Source organism: Ictidomys tridecemlineatus, unplaced genomic scaffold, assembly GCF_052094955.1.
Source record: "Ictidomys tridecemlineatus isolate mIctTri1 unplaced genomic scaffold, mIctTri1.hap1 Scaffold_4186, whole genome shotgun sequence".
Classification (NCBI taxonomy): Eukaryota; Metazoa; Chordata; class Mammalia; order Rodentia; family Sciuridae; genus Ictidomys; species Ictidomys tridecemlineatus.
Genome location: NW_027522712.1, coordinates 13,952 through 38,955, shown reverse-complemented (window position 1 = coordinate 38,955; position 25,004 = coordinate 13,952). Strand labels below are relative to the sequence as shown.

Below are 25,004 nucleotides of genomic sequence, written 5' to 3'. Positions count from 1 at the left end.
TAATGTGGGGTTGGAGTTGCAGCTCAGCAGTAGAACCCTTGCCTAGTCCATGCAGGCGCTGGGTTCAATCCTCAGCATGACATGAAAGAAAAAAAATAGATGAATAAATAAAATAAAGGTATTCTGTTCAGCTACAATTAAAAATAAAAATTAGTAAGGTGCAGTGGTCAATCTGAATATTTACTGATGTTTTGAAATAAAATGACCCTTTGACTTCAGTTTTGTAATATTTTACTTTACAGAAATGAAGCAAACATGGTAATAAATTAACATTTCAAATGTTACAAGTTTTATTTACATTAGAAAAAAAACAGGGTACAATTTAAATGGTAGAAAACACTGCGGAATAGCAGTAAAGCAAACATTTCCATCAGTCTATTGGTTTAAATCACCAGAGGAACATATTTAAAAAGTATATTCCAATGCATGCTGACAACATCTGATAGAATTCCACATAAATCTCATTTACATTAAGAAGTAAGATTGGAAGATAATTTCTTCAACAGGTTAAGATACTGCTGAGAATAAACACCATACAATCAGATGTAGCAACCATCATAGTCTTTGGCAGTTCAATGGGGCAGCAGGTGGAAAAATGAAGAACTAGACTTGCTATGGCTGAATGTCTTCATAAATCCATGGGCAAACACAGAAGGAAAGTCACAGCATAAGAAATCCGGTGATTTCTTGGTTTGGGGAGAAAAGAGGGGAATGATGATATGAGTTTAAAAGTGCATTTGAGAGAAAAAAACGTCAAGAAAATGCAGGGAAATGGTGGTGTGTGTGTGTGTGTGTGTGTGTGTGTGTGTGTGTGTGTTTGTGTGTGTGTGTGTGTGTGTGTTGTGTGTGTTTAGAGAATGATCCTGTGAGAATCCCCCAAATCTGAAAACACAGTTTTCGGTTTCCCTGAAGATTTTCCATTTCCAAGATGAAATGTGGAATCTGCCTTCTCTTGGTGATGTCTTTACTTCCTTACAATCGGGTACAGAAGAAACAATGGTCAGCACAGAATTGCTGACTATTGAGGGGCTCTGGGTATGCAGCAGGCCCCCCAGGAGAGTGTCCAGGAGTTGGGTCCGGCGGTGGGGTGGGGAGAAGTTCCTTTCTTCCTAGAACAGACGTCTGCAGGCTTTGCTCCTAGGGCGTGGAGAGCTCTGAGGATGCACCTGGGGACTTGAACTTGGAGAGGGAGGTAGAGGTTGCAGCGGTGAGGTGGGGAAGGGCCTCAGAAGGTGGAAATCCACGTCATAGGCGGGATTAGAAGAGCGCCTCACTGGACTAGGGGCGGGGGCCCAAGCAGGGAGATATGGGATGGGCCCCTGCGGGCCGGCTGGAGGGTCCATCCATTGCTCCTCGAAGGCCTCTATTTTTCTGACGATCTCTGGCATAAATTCGCAGAAGAATCCCTGCTGGAGGACCATGTTCTCACCGAGGGGTCTCAGGAAGGCGCCCAGTTCCGGGTCTTCAGGACAGTCTCCCTGGCCTCCTGGGCGTTGGTCGGTGGCTCCCACGAGGCCCTCGGGGATCAGAATGAGGTTGTGTCCTTGGAGATTCACTTGCAGGACCAAGCCTGGCGCAGGCTGTAGCACCAGGTCGCCTTCATCCATGGGTACCTGTAAGGAGCAGCCCCTGGCCAGAACCACCACGGAGGTGAGCGCGGTGGCGTTGGCTGCTGCTGCAGAGTTTTGCCAGGTGGGTTCCGCCGGGGCCTCCGCAGGGTCTGCAGGCTCCTCTAGTCGGCGGCGTTTGGCAGGGCCAGGTCCTCCAGGCTGTGTTCCCCCCCAGGGCGCAGGGCAGGCGCTGGGGCTGCGTGGACGAATGCCCACCATGTCGATGGCGCTGCGGTGGATGCTCCCGTTTCGGGGCAGAGTGAGTGCGGGGCGCAGGCGGCGTGGTCCTGCGTGTGGTGACAGTCAGGTCCAGAGGACAGGTGAGGTGCGCTAAGCTTTCGGGTGGGCGGCAGTCCTAGCTTCTTTGGATCTGCACCCACTGCTGGGCTTGGCGTCCCACTTTGGAACCTTGCTCCTATGCACTGACCTGGATGCGCCCTGGAGGGCTAATGATATGGCCTGCGCAACCCAAGTTCCAGTGTCACGCTAAGCTCCGCCCCTACGGAGCTCCGCCCCTAGATGGGAGGAGTCAGTCGGCTGGCTAATGGCTTTGGCTGTGGTGTGTCTCTGTGGGGAGATACCGTTCTGGGCCCTTAAGGGGCAGAATCACTGCTGTTTCTTGGGTGGAGGGATAAAAACAGGATTAGAATTTCAAGATGTCTAACGTTATAATTCATGTTTTCCAGGATTCTGTGGAAAACACTGAAAAAGACATCTGCTCCTAGGAATGCCCAACCACCAACCCACCCAAAGACTACTTAATGCCCCCCCCCCCTTCCCTTTGTCCTTTCTGCTGCTGGGGATTGAACTCAGGGACTTACTCATGCTAAGCAAGCATTCTACCCCTGAGCTACGTTCCCATTCTGAATTTATTATTTTTTTTTTGAGGGGTGTAGTATGTACTTTAAACTTGGTGGCACTGCGTCACTGATTGGCTTATTTCACTTAGCATGATAGTCTCCAGTTTCACCCATTTACTGGCAAATGCCGTAATTTCTTGTTCTTTATGGATGAGTAATATTCCATTTTGTGTAGGTACCAGATTTTCTTTATCTATTCATCTGTTGAAGGGCATCTAGGTTGGTTTCATAGCTTACCTATTGTGAATTGAGCTTGTATAAACATTGATCATCATTTGCTTTTGCCAGAGATTTAAAGGCAGCCAGGAGGTCAGGAGTGTTTTGCAATGGACAAAGGGAAGGCTTCAGGTGTGTCTGATTGGACGTTTTTGGCATTGAAAAGCTTGAGGTGGGCTAATACAATTGGGACATTCTAAGTGATTGGTATGGTTTTCCATCTCTTAGGAACAGCATATTGAGTTTTCTCTGGTTGGTCCTGTGTTGCAATTGGGAGAGAAAATTAGGAAATTTGACAGTTAATAATCAAGTTCTGGCCATTTTGGGGTCTTACTCTAGAGGTTATGATTTATCTTCTAGAATAGTTGCTGGAGAGGTTGTGGTCTGACCATCATTAGTTTCTATTTTTAGTCTCTCAGAGCTTTTCATTGCCTTGGCTTGCAAGGAGTCAAGCTCTCAAATGGCATCTCCTGCCATCACCCTGTTCCCCTCAGAGCTTATCAATGATACTGGGTATCTCCAAGTGCATTCTTTTTTTAAAAAAAAAAATTGTTTTAATTGGTTACACATGACAGTCCAATGATCTTGACATTTCATACATTTGAATCAGATGGGATATAATTTCTCATTTTTCTGTGTGTACAGGTTGCAGAATCACATTGGTCATGCAGTCATGTTCCAAGTGCATTCCCATTGCTCTGATTTGCAGTGTCCCTCTAAGATCTAGACAGCATGGTAGCTGGTGCATTTTGCTACTTTAGCTAGTACATCCACCATATAATACTGTTTTTCTAAACCTGTTTTTTTTTTTTTTGGTACTGAGGTTTAAACCCAGGTGTGCTTAACCACTGAACCACATCCCCAGTCCCTTTTTTGTATTTTATTTAGAGTCAGGGTCTCCCTGAGTTGCTTAGAGCCTCACTAAGAAGCTGAGGCTGGCTTTGAACTCGAGATCTTTCTGCCTTAGCCTTCTGAGCTGCTGGGATTACAGGTGTATGACACCATGCCCAGCTTCTCTAAACCTTTGCTCTGTTTTTCTACAGTCTGCCTTTGCAGCAATGGCATTTCTCCTTAATGTTGTGTGGATCATTCTTTTCTCCAAGCTTCTGAGAGTTGTTTATAAGAATGTGAGTACTGTCTTCAAACCTTGCCAGGGTGTTAAAACTTTCCTGTATTACGGGAGAATTCTTCTAAATTGCCAAACTCTCTCTTTAACAAGCTGATATCCAGCAGCTTCAGTTTTATACTTGATTCCTACTGGTTTATGTTGGGTGAATCCTGCAGAACACACACACAACACACACACACACACACAATTATGTGCTTTTTTTCCCTCCCCTTCATTGTTTACAGGCCTCTTATTTCTGGGCTTAACTTTAGTTACTGGCCTTGTGGTGGAGAAAAGGTAAGGGTAGATTTTGAGGTCGATGCATGTTGCCTTGCCAGGCAGCTGCTTCTGTCAACTTAATGCAAGGCAGTGTCAACCATTATCACAGAAGAGCAGGCCTGTTCTCCAGGCTTGGGGTGTGGTAATTCAAGATATTCAGATCTGACCAGCTAGTTGTCTTTACCCCATATGTCAGAACCCAATCAGAACTGTGACCTCACCAGCACAGACTTGCCTAATTTGAGAATTCAACCTATCTGTTTAGTAAACTGTGGTCAGGTGCTTATGTTCCTCCCACTAGCTCCAAAAGATGTAAAACTAATTGTATGAGTTGAAGAGACTGCCTGGATCTCATATTTAGATTTCACTGGTAATTAACCATCCTTATTTTTCCCAAATGCATTGATTATTTTATAAATGGCCATTCAATTCAACTTTTTTTTTTTTAACCCAGGGCACTCAACCACTGAGCTACATGCCCAGTCCTTTTTTTTTCTTTTGATATAGGGTTTTGCTAAGTTGCTGAGGCTGACTTTGAACTTGCAATTCTCCTTTCTCAGCCTCCCTAGCTTCTGGGATTTCAGGCATGGGCCACTGTGCCTGGCTCCATAGTACTTTTAAAATATTAGTTCTTATTGTATCTCTGCTCTGAATTTATCAGTGCCTGGGATATAGCCAATGCCAGTGTATTTTATTCTATGAGGGTCCCAGTGAGATAAATACTGATTAAGATCTTATCTGCTTTGCTTTAGCATACCACGGGAACTTCATACTCTATGATTCAACCCTGAAACCCATTTTCGTGACTGTGTTCTATGAGAAATCCTAGCACCAGGTGTCTTAACTCAAGTTTGGGAATGTTTGAGATGGAGATTTCCATGTAGGAATTTGGGAGTACAAAGAAAATGTGACTGGGCCGGTCAAGGAGGAGTTGAACTGGGGTGTGGGTGCAACAAATGCCTCTGGCCAACTCACTGAGAGTCCTAGAATTGGATTTGCCCTTTGGCGTGTCAATTTGAAGCATGTAGGCTGTGCCTGTTGAATAGTCATTGGAGTGGTGTAAGTTGGAGCATGGAATCAGTGCCTGAAATGGGTGCTGCAGGTAATGGAAAGGAGCCCTGTCTGAAGAATCTCCAAGTGCAGACCACATTTAGGTTCTTTGAGACTTGGGGACCCTGGATTTGGAGGGCCTCACTCTGAGCAGATGAGGAAGGGCAATGGTGTATGGCCTAACCTGGGGCAGGAAGAACCACGGGATGGGGGAAGCGTAAAATCTGCCAGGAAAACTCAATGGTGATACTAGAAGCTGGAGAGAGGAGAAGACAGGCAGACCACAGAGCTGAGAAATAAAGACCAAGTACAGGAGTCACAGGTTGGAGGGAACCACATATGGTAGTGGTGGGCTGGTGAATAAAAGGATGGGAGGTGATGAGCAGACAGGCTCCTCTGTCTGTTCAGCTGTCTCCGGGTCTTCAGCTTCCCCTTTCTCACTGATGCTGCCCACCAGTCTTCGTGAAAGAGCCTTTAGTCAAGTGATTGCCATACAAAAGGAATCCCATGGCAGAGATGCTCACTCCTATAATTCCTAGTCAAAGCTCAAATAAAAAGCAATACAGACACACAGATGAAAAAGAAAGCAATGAAAATGTTCCTCACATAGGACATGAGGTTCCATTAAAAATGAACAACAATGAATGCTGGGGAAAAATCACAGTGGTCCAGCACCCAGTCTCAATCCCCAGTGCTGGAAAAACAGCAACAATAAGGACTCCTGCTCTTTGGAAGATGCTATGAAGAAAATGAAATTACAAGCCATAAATTGCAAGAAAAGATTTGCAAAATGTAGATCTGAATCCAGTATACATAAGTCCTGAAAACCAATAAGAAAACAACACTTTAAAAAAAAAAAGGGCAAAAGATTGGAGCAAAGAGTTCACCAGAAATATACCCATGGTTGAGAAGACATGAAAATATGCTGAACATCATTAGTCATTAGGAAAATACAGACTGGAGCCCTAGTGAGGTACCATTACTCATTTATTAGGCTACAATTTGAAAACAAGAAAGAATAGTATCAAAGGACAGTGTCAAAGGCTAGTGAGCTTGTGGAGCAACTGGAATTATCATTCATTGCTGGTAGAAAGTAGAAATGGTGCAGTTGTTTCCTTAAATGTCCCACATATGTTTACCTTATGACTCAGCAATGGCACCCTTAACAATTTATCCAACAGAAATGAAAACTTATGTCTGCATATCTGTGCACCAATGGTTATTGTAGCAGCTTTATTTGTAACTTCCCAAAACTGGCTGGGCACAGTGGCCCGTGCCTGTACTCTCAGTGGCTTGGGAGACAAAGGCAAGAGGGTGGCAAGCTCAAAGCCTCAGAAACTTAGTAACTTAGTAACTTAACAAGGCCTTAAGCAACTTAGTAAGTCCCTTTCTCAAAATTTTAAAAATTTTTCAAAAAGAAAACATAAGGGTGCTGGGGGTGCGGGGCTGAGGGGGTCTGGGAATGTTGCTCAGTGGTTAAGCATATGTGGGCTCAAAATCATTGTTACAAAAACAAAACAAAATAGACCAACAAAAGCACTGCCAAATACTAGATGCAAAGTAAAAATCCTTCAATTGGTGAATGTATAAATAATCTGTAGGGAAATACAATAATACACAGAAACAAAAGACAATAAACTACTGATATGAGCAACTACATAGATGAATCTCAAATGTGTTGTGCTCAGTTAATGAAGCCACATTAGAAAGACCACAATACCATTTATGCATGATTCTGGAAAGAGAAACACCACAAGGCCTCAGGGAGAGAACTTGACAAGTGATGAAAGGATTTTCTGGAGTAATGAACCTGGTTAACCTTGATCTTGGTGGAGATTACATGATGTCATTTGTCAAAATCGATAACTAGAGACTAAAAAGGGTGAATTTTGCTGTTTATAGTTACCCTCAATAAATTACATATTTACAAAAATTTGACCATGGCTAACAGGTTTCCACTACTTGAAAAACTACATTCTGGGTCTTTCTAATCTTGACCCTCTTGGGGTCAATGTCATGACACCTTGTGCTTGAACTAGATCTGTTTCTTCATCATTCTGTTAATACCCTACTGTCAGGTTTCTGGGCATTTCTGCAAAATAGTACCTCTCCAAAAGCACAGAGGACACAGAGAGTGGCATGTTCTACTCTACAGCATGGGCTTCACCAAAATCCCAGTATCTTCGAGTCTGTTACACCACTCAGGACTGACCAATCTTTTCACAGTGTTCCTGGGTGTCTCCAGGTGTTATTCTGATTGCAGGTTGCTGATCAACACAAGTGCATGACATTCTTACTCATCTCTACAACCATCCCTCAAATAACTGCCACCTAGCACACAGTGGGCTTTCAATGCAATGCACCCAGGAGGGAGAATGGCCACAAGCTCCAGGGTATAGAGATTTCTGAGTTGCATCTTCAGAGGTGGGTCGGGACAGACCCATGAAACAACATCAGTGCCAAGGGCAGTGGAGAAAGCACACAAAATACCTAAGTGCAGAGGTATAAGACACCTCCACACAGTCAAGGACACATGCATGGCCTCTCCCTTGATGAACAACTACAGGATGGGGGTAGCAGGAGGGCCGCAGCACATACAGCCACTAGGATGCTGTGCACAGGCTAAGAAGTGAAGCCATGAAAGAGCTCTTTCCTGGCCCCACTTTTCTACCCAACTCCTCTCTCCCTCCCTCCAACCCCAGCTAGCACCACCCATACACTCTCCCTCCCTGGACTGGACAGTTAGTCCAGTGATAAAACTGGAAATTCATATGTAGCAAAATGAAATTAAACCTCTGTCTCTCACCCTGCACAAAATCAACTCAAAGTGGATCAAAGACTTAGGCACTAGTGCAGAGATCCTGTACCTAATGGAATAAAAATAGACCCAAATCTTCACCATGTCAGCCTACAATCTGACTTCCTTAATAAGACTCCTATGTGCTAGAAGTAAAATCAAGAATCAATAAATAGGATGAATTCAAATTAAAAATTTCTTCTCAGCAATTAAACAATTAATAATGTAAGCAGAGAGCCTACAGATTAGAAGAAAATCTTTACCACATGCACCCCCGATAAATCATTAACCTCTAGGATATAAAAGAACTGCAAAAACTTACCACCCCCCAAAAAAATAACCCAATCAATAAATGGGCTAAGGAGCTGAGCAGACACTTCACAAAAGAAATGTAATGGATCACCAAATATATAAAAAAGTGTTCAACATCTCTAGCAATGAGAGAAATGCAAATCAAAACTACTCTATGGTTTCATCTTACTCCTGTCAGAATGGCAATGATCAAAAATACAGGCAATAATAAATGTTGGTGAGGATGTGGGGGGAAAGATACACTCATACATTGCTGGAAGGATGGCAAATTGGTGCAATCACTATGAAAAGCAGTATGGAGATTCTTCGGATAATTGAGAATGGAACCACCATTTGACCCAGCTCTCCCACTCCTTGGTTTATACCCAAAGGATTTAAAATCAACATACTATATTGACACAGCCACATCAATGTTTATGGCAGCTCAATTCACAATAGCTAGACTATGGAACCAATATAGGTGTCCCTCAATAGGTGAATAGATATAGAAAATGTGGTATCTATACTCAATGCAATATTATTCAGGTTTAAAAAGGAGTGAAATTATGGCATTTGCCAGTAATTGGTTGGAGTTGGAGAATTTCATGCTTAATAAAATAAGACAAACCCACAAAACCAAATGCCAAATGTTTTCTCTAATATGCAGATGCTGGTACACAATAAGGCCAAGGCTCTAGGAAAGAATAGCATTACCTTAGATTAGGTAGAGGAAAGTGTTGGAAGAAAAGGTGAGGGGATGTGAAGATAAGAAATATAGTAGAATGAAACAGACATTATTACTGTATGTATATATATGACTACATGACCAACATGATTCCACAACATATACACTCAGAAAGATGAGAAATTATATCTCATCTATGTATGATATATCAAAGTGCATAAGTGCATTCTACTTTCATGTATAACTAATTAAAACAAAAACATTTAAAATGCAATGGGAGTTATAATTAAAGGGCAAGAGTGCTGATATTAATTAGAGAAAATAGAGTAAGGAAATTATGGCAACAGATTCCTTGATTCTACTAAGTGTTAAGAGCTTTCAAAAAAAGCCATCACTCAGGGTCTGAGGTTGTAGCTCAGTGGTAGAGTGCTTATCTAGCATGTGCGAGGTCCTGGGTTCAATACTGAGCACCATATAAAAATTAATTGATTAATTAAATAAACATATTGTGTTCAGTTACAACAAAAATAATAAAAAAATAAAAGCCATGGTTCTATTTTTCTTTTACATAAATAATACAGGCAACTATGAAGAAATGCTGTCCCATTAGAGAAATAAACTTGCAGGACCTTTCCCACGACAATCCCATGTTCAGGATTTATGTTCACAACAGGTTGTGTGAAAACATAAAAATGTTTTGTCAGTTTCATAGAACAATGAGATAACAATATATTAATGTAATATTTTATATTTAATTATTATTAATTTAGGTTTTAAAATTTACACCATTAAAATACCATAAGAATATTATACATTAAAATATACATTTTGTATTAATTATTATATATAAATATACAATCATATTGTTATGTGAAATATAATATTTATCATTTAACAATACCAAAATATTATGACATAAAGTGCTATAAAATAATTTTATATTAAATTATTAAAATATGATAATAAGAATAATTCATACAGAATGATTTTTCCCTAATTTGAAAGGGTCAGGCAGTCAATTTCTCCCTATTTTTACAGACAGGGAAAGGAATGTGTTCTTGGTTTAATGTACTTCACTCTATTATGAGGGGAAAAAGACAAAATTTAGAAGAGAAAAAAATTAGGAAAGTCTAGAAAAAATGAAGCCATCATCTTATTAGATGGTGCTGCCAAGCTTAGAATGGGTCTTTGTTTCCATTGGCAATCCTACATGCCAATCATGTCCAGACACACCCTCACTGACACACCCAGGAGCAACTGGATCCTCTGCATATCTTAGTTAAATCAAGTTGGCCATTGTCAAGGACCATTACTCCCTGCTACAGTGAATAAATGTTGAAGAGGAACGGAGAAAAACTTGCAGACCTCTACTGCTAATTCTATTAGTAACAGTTTGCAAGTTAGGTTACAGAGAACTGCCAGTGTGTGAATTCAAGGGATATTTCAATTGCACCAAAATTTCATATTTCACCAAAATTTCAATAATGTACTTTTCAAATGATGCCGTGAAAGTTGTGCATGAAATAAAGTATAAAATTTGGGAATGTCCTTCACTTCTGGTCCTTTCTGGTTGTGTTTGTAGTGTCCAACTCTTAAAAAATGAATAAAATTTCTTTGAAAACCCAAAGCAGAAAATTGAAGGACTTCCTTGAAGGCATATGCACATGTCTACAACTTATCTGGGTCATCAGTTTCTCTGGGAACATACTTAGCTTAGCATGTTTTCCTTTCCTGAAAATATTCCTTTTGAAACTGAGAAAGTAAAACATCTGCCTGTGGTGAGTCAAAGATGTAAAAGTGAGACTTTTGCAGTTAACTCTAGGAAATGGAGGGAAGGGATCCAAAAGTTTAGACAACTCTGGGATGAAGTCCTGTGAATTTTTGGTCCCAGAACAATGACAGAAGTGAGATGAGCTGAAGAATTCTTATAATGAACATTTCCCATACATTGATACTGGGCAGGATTAACAAGCAAGGGAGAACCCTGTGTGGACCTGTGCAAAGGGGACCCCAGCATCCATCTTTTTTCCCGGCAAGAAAAGGCACCTACACAGGGCATATGCTGGCATCCAACCAACCCACCTTTCATTTCCCAATCTCCAAATCAAGCACATTAGTGGAAAATGATTGTTTTCATGATTTTATTACACAAAGGACAGAAAATTTTATGCAAATCCAAGAAGCCATAGACTTCTCCCTCGACTGCTAATCTGAGAATTGTCTATTTGAACATGGTCTCCTCTCAGAGGATCGTCCATTGCAGCATGTTCACGGAGATGCCAGTGCTCTCAAGCCAAAGGCAGGCAGCCAAAAGTCTAGAGCTTTCAAATGTAAAGCCTCTTAATGGGATTGGAAACCTCAGGCAGAGGCTCCTGGCACCAGCACAGCAAGATGCTGGAAAGAGTATGGGCAATCTCGGGATCCCTTAGTCCAATTGGACAGCCTGGGCACCGGTCTTCCTGGTTTCTTAGGGGCATCCAACTTTCCTGGTGGGGCCGGTGGCTCTTGCTGGGTCTGAGGCCTTGGGCCAGGACAGGCAGGCAGGCTGTTAGGGTCTCTTCTCAAAGTGCTGTGCAATCCGGATCCATGGATGGGGCAGTCAGAGCTGAGAAACCCACAGGTAAGTAAAAGTGTTTTGAGGTTGAAGTCCTGGTGATCCCCAGAAAGGAAGCCCAGCATACAAAGGGATACAAAGGCAGAGGCCAGATCCCAGCATCTGCTTCCTCAATGGCTGGCAGTGCCTGGGGCCCTGGAGCATATTCTCCACAATCCCAGGCCTTCCTCGCACAGCGGGGAAAGTGCTTCTCCATAGCTGCAGACTCTCAGAGGGGGAAAAGTCTTCAGAGACTGCTTGCAAGATAATTTCTACTCTCCTGGGCTCCTCTTGACCTGAAACACAGGGTTTGGAACTTATGGAGACAGGATCTCATGGGTACATTTCTGTTGAAGGGCAAATTCAATCAACTTAGCTGTCCATGTTGGATTGAATGGATGTTGTTGATAGATAGGTTTCAAACCACTTTCTAAATTCCCGGGATCCCCATCACTGGTGGCCATGACCCACACCTGACTACCCTGGTCTCCAAGGAGGGAAAGTGAGAGAAGAGGGAGAAATAGAGAGGGAGAGATGGAGAGAGACTATGAGTTCTCCTTGGAGGAGGCTGAGGCTGGAGGATTGCAAGTTCAAAGCCAGCCTCAGCAATTGAGCTAGACCCAAAGCATTTGAGGAGAGGTTGCCAGAAAAAAAGAAGAAAAAAAATGCTGAGGATGTAGCTCAGTGGTTAAGCAGTTTGGGCTCAATACCTCTGCTTTAGGGCTCTCGAGAGGAACAGAATCAACAGGGAGTTTGGTTATGAAAAGGAGACTCACTGTGTTGGCTTATGCACCAGAAGCTAGATAGTCCAAAATGGCAGTCTGAGGGCTGGAGAGCTGGAAGAACAAGCAGATAAATCCCCAGAACAAGAGAGATCAGGGTGCTCCCCTAGTAGTAGGCCAAAGGCTTCTGGAGAATTGCTGGCACAGCCTGCTTTGGAAGAGAGAAATAGAAAGAGTCTGACAATCAATCACAGCAGCAATCAGGAGCTGTTCAAGAGGAATCTGCTTGCATCTGCTGCTGCTTTGCTGGTTCTTCCAAGCCATCCTCTTATTGGATGCTGCTGCCCATGCTTAGGGAGGGTCTTTGTTTCTATTGGCTATCCCACATGCCAATCATGTCCAGACACACCCTCACTGGCACACCCATGAACCTTTTGATCCTCTGCATCTCTTAATCTCATCAAGTTGGCCATTGGAAAGGACCATTACACCCTGAAAGAGTGAATAAATAAATAAATAAATAAATAAATAAATAAATAAATAAATAAATAAAGTAATGAATTAATTACTATCCCAGGCTTCTGGAAACTCCCTGGACAATCTTGGCACAGTCCACTTTGCAGGAGTGAAGAAGCCAGAGTCAGATATCCTCAAGTGATGGCAGCAGCCATCAAGAAGAGAAGCACTGACATCTGCTGCTGCTTCCTTGTGCTTTCAATATTTATTACAAGCAAGCCACCATCCTATTGGATGATGCTGCCCAACTGTAGGGAGGGTCTGCACTTCAATTGCTATCCCACATGCCAATGATTACTAGACACACCCAGAAGCTCTGAAACAGTGGCATGTCCAAATCCCATCAAGTTGAATGAATGCTAACAGTAAAGAGGGCTACCAACACTGAATCAACAAGAACACCTGAACAAATCTACAACTTGATTACCATTAAATCAGGAAACAAACACAAGGTGAGGCTGGAGATAGAAGTAAATGGCAGTAACAATACTAAACCTACTCTTTTTTATGATGACAATTTGTAGAGTTCCCTACTAAATGAGGATAAAACATTAAAACAAATGAGGATATATTCTTAATCTTTTCTAGGTTAATATTTTTTAAACATCTCATTTTCTTTTCTTTAAAACCATTTTTTAAACATCTTTATTTTTTAATATGGCTTTGAGGATCAAACCCAGAGCCTCACACAGGCTAGGTGAGTGCAGTAGTGCTTGAGCCATATCCCCAACCCTAGTTTTATATTTTTAAATAGATTTCATGCGTACCATTCTGTCTCTTTCAAACTATAAAATTTTTTCCAAGGAAAGATCTATTTAGTTATAGAGAGAGTAAATCATGTACGGTTTTTCCTCAATATTCATAAATATACTCTCTATCATGTGAGTTGTTTTTTGGTAAGATTTATTTTCTTCCCTTTGCCAAGCATTCTAAATTCTAAAGAAAGGTTGCACCTAATTGACCACTGTGTTCACTGCTAAGTAGACTTTCTTTAGATTGACAGTACTTAGATCATTTGGTGTCCTTCAGATTACATCAGAATGTGGAATGCACCTCCTAAGTCTTCACTTCTGTGCATCAGTTAACACAAATCATGTAAATTGTTGTGAGATTTAACTTGCAGAAAAGTAGTCAGTCTGGCTAAAGAAATGTAGTAACTATTCCTATGAAGTTCAGGTTGGTTGGAATGTTCTGAGGAGGGAAAACTCTAAAGCAGACAGATGCCCTTATGAAGATCATCCCCATCACACCTTCTTGCTGTTCATTAATTTCTACACATCATTTTCCTCACTTTACAATCACATCCATGCACCTGAGTTCCCTCAGGTGGCCTTTCTGGGAATGATGTCTGCACCTCAGCTTCTCAGAGTGCCAACCCTTGTGTAAACCTTATTGTTTTTGAACTCTTGATTCCCAAGTACTTACTTACCAGGGGTGAGTACATGGACTTGGATCCAGTAATAGATTCAGCTTTTAACAATTTGAGTTCACTGGGGACCTGTATCTGCATCCTTCTCATGCTATGCACTCACTTCTGAATGGCCTGTCCCGTCCTTTGTCCTGACATACCAAGCAGGAGAGTAAATCTATTTCCCACATGAATATATTTCCCCAACTCAAGGTCTGATACTCCAAAAGTGGATTCCTTGTTTTGTACTGAACACCTTAACTGGATTTACTCAGACAACTCAACACTAAGTCTACCCTTCTTGTGGATTCCCTGTCTTGAATAATGATACCCAGAAATGTTAACAGTAACTCAGAAATCTAGGATGAATATTCCCTCCCTCCCTCTCTCATTCTTTTTTTATTGGCATCCTTTTTTCTATTCTCCTTTTGAACTTTCCTACCTCCTTCACCATAATACTAACTCTGATTCTCTCCAGAGACTGAGCCCTTCATGCCATATTAGTTATCACTGGTTTTTAAAAAACTGAGATATTCCAAATTTCAAGATGAGGGCTAAAGCATGGAGAGAGAAAGAGAGAGAGAGAGACAGAGAGAGAGAGAGAGAGAGAGAGAGAGAGAGAGAAGATATTCAATGAGTTTACTGTTAAGGGTCAGACTAACAGATATGTCCCACATTCTGGAATATATGCTGAAATTTTCACTTGTAACCCCATCTGGTAGACAACCAGAGCCACTACATCTAGCTTATGTGTAAATTTTCTGGACTATGAACATTGTCCAATCCAGAAACAACAAGTGAACTGTCCCACTAGTCCACAAATTTTCCCATTCTGTTTTGTAATGCCCCTCTTATCTATAGCCAATGTAAGCTAAATGTAAAATGATTTATACTTTCCTTCCTCACATTTTCATGTCATGATGAGAATACATTTGGCTCTTAGGCCTGGTATACATATTTCCAGCCACACTCCAGCCTTGCTACTGATAGTTGTGGAACTTGTCTTGGGACCTGCCCCTTTTCTGGCTAGCAACCAGCATGGCCCAATGTGGACAGTGATTTCAGAGAACCATCAGTTTAAAGGGTTTTGTTTCATATCACCTTCTATGTATGCATTCCCCTTTCTAGGGGGAATGATGTCTGCATTCACTGTCCTCAGTACATGTTTCTCTGGCAAGTTCACTAAGACTCACTCCACAGTTTGGTCAAAGAAGAAATTCTCTCTAGGTTCTTAGTGGTTCACATTAATGCCTAACATTCATGGACTCAGGATGCCTTGTATAATCTGAACTCAACTAGGCCCAGGTTCATGCTGTCCCCATGCACTGCTGCTTTCCTTTCACAGGAGAGACACAAGTTTTATCCCAGAGCTGGGTGTGCTCCTGTATTCAGTACTGAATACAGTCCTAGATTATTAGAAACAACTGTACCCAAAATAAAAGTAGCACCAGGAACCGGACACTATGTGGAATTATTAGGAAAAAATCTTTATAAATGTATTGTGAGTGCTACTCAGGAAGCTCCTCTTCATACTGCAGGAACTAGAGAATAGGGTACTTAAAATCCATCCCACTATTCTAGAGAGCATCTCGAAGCAAAGTCCTTTGAGCTGCAATAAGTCTGAAAAACTGACACTAAATGGCCAGAGGGAAGGGTGAATTTTCAATCCAGGAGACCTATGGAAAATGCTCTCTTTTGGGCCGCTGAATAAGGTGCATGTTGGAGTTCTCTGTTGAGACAAGAGGCAAAAAGGATTGTAAACTTTCTATCTCAATGTTACTGACCCTGGGGAATGTTCTCTTTTACTAGCTGCTCATTGGTTGCCATGGTCTTTTTCTTCACCTGAAATACCAGGCCCAGGGGTGATCAATGTTACCTCAGTATTGAGCCTCAAATTCACATTTGAAAGAAGGACATGGCCATGCTTGCTATGGTTTGAATGTATCCCTGAAACCTTATTCACAGGAATCTGAATCCCCCCATGCAACAGTATCGGAAGATGGGGCCTGAAAAATGTGATTAGGCCAGCAGGGCTCTGCCTCCATGCATGGCTTCCATGCCCTTTACAAAAAAGCTTTCAGTAGTGGGCCCTTGCACACATGTTCCTGTAACTTTCCATTATAGGACAAGGTAGCACAAAGGCCCTTGTCAGTTGCCTGCACCATGTTTTTGACCTCACTAACTCCAGAACCCATAGAAAATGTGTTTATTTTCATAATAAATTGCCTGGTTCCTGAGATTCTGTTAAATGACAGGGACCAAATTAATACAATTGTTATAATTAGGAGTTTTCCTAATGAAGGGGATTATGAAAGAAGGTCAGGATATGCCACCCTCAATATATGTCACTTTGGCCTAAGGATTATTTTGAACTAAAGGCATTTGAGTTTCTTAAATCTCTCTTTATACCTAAAAGTAGGGCTATCCCAAATAACTTGATCATCATTAGTACTCACCCCAGGAACAATTACATCTCCCTCTTATGACAGAATTTGCCACCACACTCAAACAGACATTCTTTACAAACTATCTTAATTTCTTAATAATTGGATTGTAAATTCTCCAATTTTACCACTCCTTTGGAGGAATTAGTTCTTTCTGTGATGCAGCCATACACACAAAACTTAAAATTCATAAATCGGTTATGCCTTTGGTCCTGTTCAGCTGTTTCCAAATTATTTCAGTCCCAAACAAGGCCATTGAATCTACCAATGCAGAGGAAAATCTTTTCTTTGTTTTCCTAGAAAACATAAACATGTATGATTACTATCTCTGTAAGACAGACATAGCTTCTGAGCCGTGTCCACACTTTCCACAAGGCTCACTTGTGCACGCTGCTGTGGTTCCAAACTTCCTTTCTGCATTTTTGATTCAAATGTTAGAAAATGTCTGTTGTGTGTCACCTTCTTTCAGTCAATAGTATCCTAACAAGTCTTGTTATTGTCTTGTTATTGTGCTGCATTTCTTGGTTTCATAAAGCTTTCCTTAATGACATTTTACAGACATATCTTTCTCTGTTTACACTTTGTTCTCTCTTTCCAATGACAATCAAGGACAGACACTGTGAAAGGCTCCAAATCACATTTTTCTGTGCCCAACAATTGGCCTTGGTGTGTTGAAACTATGGCCTGGCACCGATATACCTGACATTGCCAGCCTGCCCAGAATGTAGCCAATTTCAGACTGCAAAACACTTAGCGTCTCCTCTTGGGGAATATGCCCTTCCCATGACCAGTGTCTGGCCATTCTCACAGGTGCACACCACACTGAAATTAGACTGAATTGGAAGGCCTAAAGAAGCTCTGATGCACACTCCTTCAGGGGAGTAACTCCTACGTAACTCCTCTTTAGATTCCTAAACTGGAGTTGGTCACCCTTACCACTAGGGGTGCTAATTCTAACATTTCTGCTAGGATGCAAGGATAGGGTGGAGGGATAGAGTTGGGGGTTTAGCTCAGTGATACAGCACTTGCCCAGCATGCCTCAAGTACCTGGGTTCAATCTGCAGTACTTCAAAGTATGAGAGAAGGAAGGAAGGAAGGAAGGAAGGAAGGAAGGAAGGAAGGAAGGAAGGAAGGAAGGAAGGAAAGAAGGAAGGAAGGAAGGAAGGAAGGAAAGAAGGAAGGAAAGAAGGAAGGGGTGGATGAGTGGGAGATAGGACTGATGGGCCCCCAGTTTTTCTTAAAACAGTTCTCTTCCCTGGCCTCTTGATCCTGATAAGGTGGCTGTAACTTTTCCTATGGGGACAAGGCACTTCTTCCTTCATTCTGCAGATCTACAGCAAAGGAGGCAATTGGAGGTGCTTCAGGTACTAGATAGGGTTTTGGCTAAAGGGGGAAATGGTAAGATAGTGGGGGAAGACTGTAGTAGTCAGCTTGAGAGTAAGTGAGATAAGGGTTTAAATAGAGTCCACTTGTCTCTCTGGGGCACCTGTCCCCTGCTCCAAATAACCAAGGTTCATCTGGGAAAAGGATGTAATTGATTTGATGAGAGCCAGAGGAGTGTGGGTGATCTTAAAGGCTGCTGGAGATGTAAATGGTAGAGTCTGCAGTCTCTGTGGGGCATCCCTTCCAGTAGTGCAGATCTTTGGGGGAAGCATAAAAAGTCGTGGGACAGAGCAATTTTACCTGTGCAGTGAAAATTTTTGTAGAAAATACAAAAATTTGTGGAAATATTTTGTAGAAAAAAAGTAATTCAGAGGCTTCAGTTGAAAAACCAGCCTCTACCTCAGAGCAAAGCCTGTCCAAGGAAGAGACATGGCCTTAGTCCTTGGAAAAACCCACAGAGCACTCCTAAGCACATTCCCACCCTGCTAAGTTGTTTATCTACAAATAACAGGAGAGATCTGCTGCGCCAGATGTCCCTGACTAAGTCAGGCTAGGTGGGGATCCATAGCAGGCCCCTGGAAGCCACCAATCAGCATGAGACAGGGAAATACCTGGAATGCCAGATAACCCTCCCAGAGGTTTATGGTGGTTGATAACAAGTTGGGAAACTATGTAGTTCAGCACGTACACCCCTCTTGGCTCAAACCAATCAGTTCAAACGAATACCCTTTTTGTACTGACAAATCACCCCGACTCTAATTTTTCTCACCAGTGAATGTGCTAATCATGTTTTAGAGTTGTTATTTGATTTTCCCGCAGTGTGTGATGATTTGCTAAAAGAGGCTATGATGTATGTGAAGTCCCTGTCCTCTCCAAAAAATGTATAAAACTGCTGCAAACCCTGGGTTTAGGACTCTCAGCGTCACCAGTTGCTGTGTGTGCATGCGGAGGACCGAGCTAGCTCCCAATAAACACCTCTTTGCTGCTTACATTGATCTTGGGTCTCTGGTGGTCTTTGGGGGTCCCAAATTCGAGCATAACACAGTCTTACTTGAAAAGTGAGTGGAAAGGGAGGATTCAAGTGCTTGAAACTTTGCCACCATTGCAACATCTCAAGACAGAGAAGCCTTCAATGACACATTTAAAAAGTTAATTTGACAGAAGAATCCCAGCTAAGCAATTAGGGAGGCCTACTTTAAAGGTTCGGGGGAAGAGTTTCCTATCAGAAAAGGATGTGTTTCTCTGACTTGCCTTAAAAGCACTGAGGTATCTATAAAAGGAGAGGGGTCCCAGACCAAGACGGAGGGGTGGCATGCAAGGAGGGCCCATCACTGCTTTTTGCTAGCAGAGCTGTTAGTGTTCCAGAGGCCTTATTTTTCCCTTAGACCAGCCTGATTGGTGCCCATCTTGGGCGCTACTCAGCCTGCTCTCACCACGTGCAGCCCTCTGGGTCAGTTGCTGGAGGCTTTGGTAATCGGGGACCCAGACTTCGCCAGGAAAAAGAAAGTTTTTGTTATGAAGCATGAGTTTGGGGACAGCCAATGGGAGGGGAAATCTCATTAGCTTCATTGACTCACGGACATTGCTGCTGACTTGTCAGAGCTGGCATAGATTTACCTGCTGCTCCACTTATGGAGCCAAATGCGATGCCTTTGACCTCGGCAAAGCCATAAGCTGGGTTTGGCTTTTGCAGGGTCCAGTGACGCCAGCAACTGGAATCTTGGTTCACTAGTGGTGCACCCAAAAGGAAAGGAGCCTGCTTTTCCCCTTAGCACTGCCATTAGTTGCGCCATGGCTCAGAAGAGAATGTTTCTCTGCACCCTGGGCGGTCCCTTTCTCAGTGGATCCTAGGTGAGTTAGTGCAGCCTTTCCCAGTCGCCTTTCCTGGAGTTCCCATTCGCTCTCTGACCAGCAGGGGGACCCGACAGTTTTCCAGTCATAGCACATATTTGTACCAAGCCTGGGTGGCAGTAAAGCTCCTTTCTTTGCATTGCCTGATTCTAGGTAACAGCACCGTGGTTAGCGCCAAAGTGGAAGTTTCTCACTGGCAACAAGGCTAGTTGAGGCCCTTTTCGGAATCCCAGAGCACCATTCTCTCCTGCCCACTTTCTTGTGGTCTGGGCTCAGCTAGTGTGCTGTGGGTGCGTTTTTCACTGGCACCCCCTACTACACAGGGCTGATGGGTTCTAACGAGCAGTTTCTGCTGTTGCCTGGAACAGAGTTCCTTAGTGGCAGTCAGGCTGGCAGGGCCAAGGCGCCTCTGCCACTGAGCCCTTCAGCTATGTTCCAAGCGTCCTCCTCTCCTTTGCTGCCAAAGAACTGAGTTTTGTTTTGGTGGCAGCTGCCCCTCTGTCTCAGGATCCCTGGCCTCCCTGCACCATGCTTCTATTGGCTTAGCAAGTATCAATTTAGAGGCGCCTGTGATTTCCACTCCTTAAAGTGTCCTGATTGGGGGCAAAGCTAGAAGCCTAATCGCGTCCTGGGGTAAAGCCCTGGGTTTCCTGGTTTTTTGAGTCCCTGTTTGTCCATGGCCAGTTAGGACGTAATACCAGAGGGCAAGCTCTTTGTCCAAGCAAGTCCGGGATTAGCTATTTCTTAAGCGTTTATTCCAGCTTCTGTTGTTTAGTCCTAAGAACTCGGGTTTAGCAGCAGCGCCTGCAATTTAAGTGGAAGAAAGTTTTGAATTCCTGAGAGCAAACTCCATTTCAGCTTTGTGGGTGATGGTTAAGTCGCGTACAAGGGTGAGTACAGCCGAATGCCATTTTTCTGAAAGGCCACTTCAGAAATTGCCACTTTACCACTATCCACAGTTCCTTTTTCCTAACCAGTTTGGTTTTGCAATGGAGAGTTCAGCTTTGACTATGCATGCAGCCGCCTGTGATTTTTTTTACTCACATAGAACTCAGGGAACACCAGCTATTGAAACTTGTAGATGTCACCAATACTGGTGTCTTTTTAATCTTAGGAAATATAGGCTTAGGCAGAAAAGGTCTCAGTTACATCACACGGGGATATCACAGTCCAAGATCACACTGTGCAACAAAACATGGTTTGCAGTTTCCTTGTATGGCTCTCTCTGTTTTGTTCATTTTGAAGAAATTTTTCTTTTGGTAAATTTTGCTGTGCGTTTTGTTGTGTTTTTGTATTGGCTTTTAATCATTTTATTAATTGTTTGTACTTACATAAATGTTATGCTTTTCCTAGGGATTCCCTCAGTGTCGCCCCGGGGCTTTCTGCCTCCAAACTTGTTCCTTCAGGAGGTGGTATTAAGGTTTATGTGTGGTGTGCCCCCAAAAGCTCAGGTGTGAGACAATGCAAGGTCTGGAGGAGAAAGAATTGATCTTAATTAGCCTGGATTTAATGGGTGAATGGATCCCTGAAGGGATTGACTGGGTGGTAACTGGAGGCCAGTGAGATGTGGCCTGAGGAAGCCTTTCCCTTGGGGCGTGGATAGGGGTTATATATCCCTACCTGGCAGGTGAAGTCCCCACCCCCAGCACCACACTACAACATGAGCTGCTTCCTTGTGCCACTGCGAAGTTCTGCCTCACCCAAAGCCCAGAGGAATGAGGCCGGCCTTCCATGGACCAAAACCTCTGAAACTGTGGGGCCTTAAATAAACTCTTCCTCCTCTATAATTGTGCTGGTTGACTCTTTTTAATCACAGTAGCAAAACAGCCAGGAAATAGAGCTGGGCCTCTGGGCAGCTGATATGTGGCCAATTTCTGGTGCCTGCACTCTCTTAGCCCTACAGGGAGCTGAGTTTCTCACCAGCCCTTGGGGAAGAAGCGCCTAGTGTATTTCCAGGTTGAGGCTCTGCTCCAAGTGCCCCCCAAACCTTGTCTCCCTCAGGAGACCTTGTGGTTCCCTGTGCAGGCACTCTTGTTCCTAGCATCGCTATTTTCCCAGGGCTACTTTTCTTCCAGGAGGTGTTCACTGAGAGGGATGGGCCTCGATTTTTCTGTCACAGGTTGTGTTTTTACCCCCTGTGAGTACAAGGCAGAAGGGTAACCAAACCCCAAGAGATCGCCCTTCATTGACTGCAAAGCCAATGGGCACAGGCAGAAGGCCTGGGAAAAGTCTACTACTTGTAGTAAGCAAGTGCCGCACTGGGACCTGTGACCAGTGTCCCCCAAACAAGGAAGGCAGGGGTAACACTTATTGGGAAGACCTTGTGATGATTAGCAGGTGGGCAATTTCCTGTGAATGCTCAGTTGAGACACTTAGGAAAGCCAGTTCAAAGATATGAACTGTAAGGCACTGGGACCCCTCCTAGCCTGAAACTGTGTGCAATTGAGTGAACCCATATGGGTGCTAAAACAACGTAGGTTTGGGGATCATCATGGACTCTAAGCTATAACACCACAACTTGAGCTCCTTTTGCAACTGTTTTATGAAGCAGTTTGAAGACCATTTTATTGTGGCATAAATCACAAATCAGATCAGTAAAATATACATTCCTCATTTAAGTAGTCCAGAAAACAAAGGTAATGCCCTAGTGGAGCCAGGAGAATAATATAGTGAATCAGTCATTTATTCCCAGGTGCGTCTGTGGATATTTGTTAAAGCCTAGATGCCTGTTTTGAATTTTTTCAAGGTGCTTTTGGATTTCACAAGTGTTCATATTAATGCAGTGGGAAGTATATTGGCAATAGAAAAATATCCTTCTTGCTGGGCTAGAATATAAACTAAAGAAATTTTATTATGGCACACTGATTTCTCTAAAAATTCTATACCTTTTTGCTGGGTGCATGATGGCCCAGGAGATTTTGTTAGTTGTACTTCCTCAGGGTGACAGACTTGTCATCACAAGTAAAAACACAGGCACAAGCTGGCACTTTCCTGAGCATGTTCAGATTATGCTTCTTCATACCTGTGTTCACAGGTGGCAGAGGGAACCCCTCCAGGGTAAAAAATTCTGCATTATAAAGAATTTGAAGCAGTGGCCTCCAGATTCCTGATGAAGGGGTGTTTCCAAGCAGCTTTGATTATGGTAGCCAACTAGGTGTAGCTGAGCCTCCTCCTGCATGGCTTGGAACTGCCAATTCTAGTATCAGGAGTCCCACTCATTCATCCCTGAGGACCAAAGAACCTGAGGTGTCACCTCAGGCTCCTGGATCTTTTGTGAACATGGGTCAAATCATGTGTTGGTATGTCTCCTCTTTGGAGAGTCTCTTTTTCTTCCCTAAAAAACAGAGAGGATCCAGCCAACAAGGATTTGTAGCAGACCAGTGGTATCCCAAGTTTCTTATTCAGGGACTCCAGGCTGAGACAGTACAAAACACACCTTCCCAGGGTCTATCCCACACAATCCTCACCACCAGTAAGCATTCACTCTTTTGTGCAGACTGCAAGCTTAACAAGGTCCCCCACCAGAACTCTAACAAAACTTCTTCAAAGTCCCTGTGTTGAGAGTGATGAAGCAATAATGGATACTTGCCCAGCTTTAAGTAGCCAATCCACTGCAGCTCCATGGGATGCTAATAGTGAAGACTCTATACTTGTAAATGTGTACTTCTGCTGAGTAAAACAAGACAGTGTCCTATAACCAATCATTCCTACTCATGTACATGTAAGCTGAGATTTTAAAAACAATAGCCTCAACTTATCCCCAACAGATTTGGCTACCAAATGAGCTTCACAGTCAAATGTATACTCTAAACATTAGGTTTAAACTTTTGAATTATTGTATTACTAATGAACAATCATTGAACTGTACTCCAAATTCTTTCTTGCAAGAGAACCTATGGGAGCTGGGTGCCATGGTGCATGCCTGTAATCCCAGTAGCTCAGGAGACTTAGGTGGGAAGATCAAGGGTTTAAAGCCAGCCTCAGCAACTTAGCCAGACGATAAGCAACTCAGTGAGGCCCTGTCTCTAAATAAAATTCAAAAAAAATGGTGGAAGCGGGGGGTCGCTGGGGATGTGGCTAAGTACCCCTGAGTTCAATCCCATGTACCAAACAAAAAGAGACTGCCTATGGGGGCCTGTCATTCTCTTGGTGAAAGCAAAGATATTACATAAATTCTTCACCTTCCAGTGAGAGGTCTTATTGATGTCAATACCAAAAATAGTTGAGGAGGAAAGCGAGAAATAATTTTGAGGAAATAATTCTTTCCCATGCTTACTGATAGTCTTTCCTATCTATACCTTCTGAGAAATAAGGTGCAAAAAAGTAAATTAGGGTCTTTAAATAATGGCATTTCAGTGTCCCCCATGTATGTCTGTGTCATCACTTCCTAGCCTAGGTCTTCTTTAGGCAAACTCACAAAAATATTCCCTGGAATACTGAAAACACAGAGTTATCCTTCAGTGGAGTGCAACACATGGAGAAAAGTAATACTTTGCAATTCACAATAGGGATGTGCATGGTTCTTCATAATGGCATCAACATCAACAGAGGCAACACAGAGAAGTGTGACTGCAAATGGAGAAGAGGATGTGCTGAAGATTGGGGTCTATCTAATGCCCTGACATTTTGCAGCAGTTGCAAAGGAAGGATCATCATCTATGTAATTTCCACTTACTGATATCTTTGATATTGTGCTGATCATCTATTTTATATCAGTGTTCTCCTTGCTTCTCAGAATGCAGTGGGTGCTCTCAATTCCATTCCCTATTGACCCTATTGAGAGGTTTTGGACTTGAGTCAATTAATGGATGTGGGAATTCCAAGAAAGACCCTGTCTCAAAAAAATAAAAAGGGCTGGGGACTGGTAGTAGCTCAGTGTCATAGCACCTTTGATTTCAATCCCTACTACCAGGAGGAGGTGGGGGAAACTGCACTCTTATGACCTGATGGAAAGTTGCCCTGCTTTCAGGCTTTTTATGGTTTAGGTAGTAGTTGCCCCCCCTTCCCAAAGCTCATGTGTAAAACAATGGAAGAAAGTTTGAAGGAGAAATTACTGGGTTACGCAGATCTTAACCTAATCAATGTATCAGTCCTCTGATAGGTATTAACTGGGGGGTAAATAGATAGGCAGCTAGTGTGTGGATGGAGGAGGTGGGTCCCTGGGAAGCTTTCTTTGGTATATGTTTTGTCC

General features: G+C 42.9%; 1 protein-coding gene across 1 annotated transcript; it reads right to left on the bottom strand.

The window, feature by feature from the left end:
- Nucleotides 1-1,109: 1,109 nt before the first annotated feature.
- LOC144373501 (proline-rich protein 23C-like) lies at nt 1,110-1,829 on the bottom strand. Its single transcript, XM_078036548.1, has one exon. It carries the CDS (start codon nt 1,827-1,829, stop codon nt 1,110-1,112), a length of 720 nt encoding a protein of 239 aa, XP_077892674.1.
- Between the last annotated feature and the right edge of the window lie 23,175 nt (nt 1,830-25,004).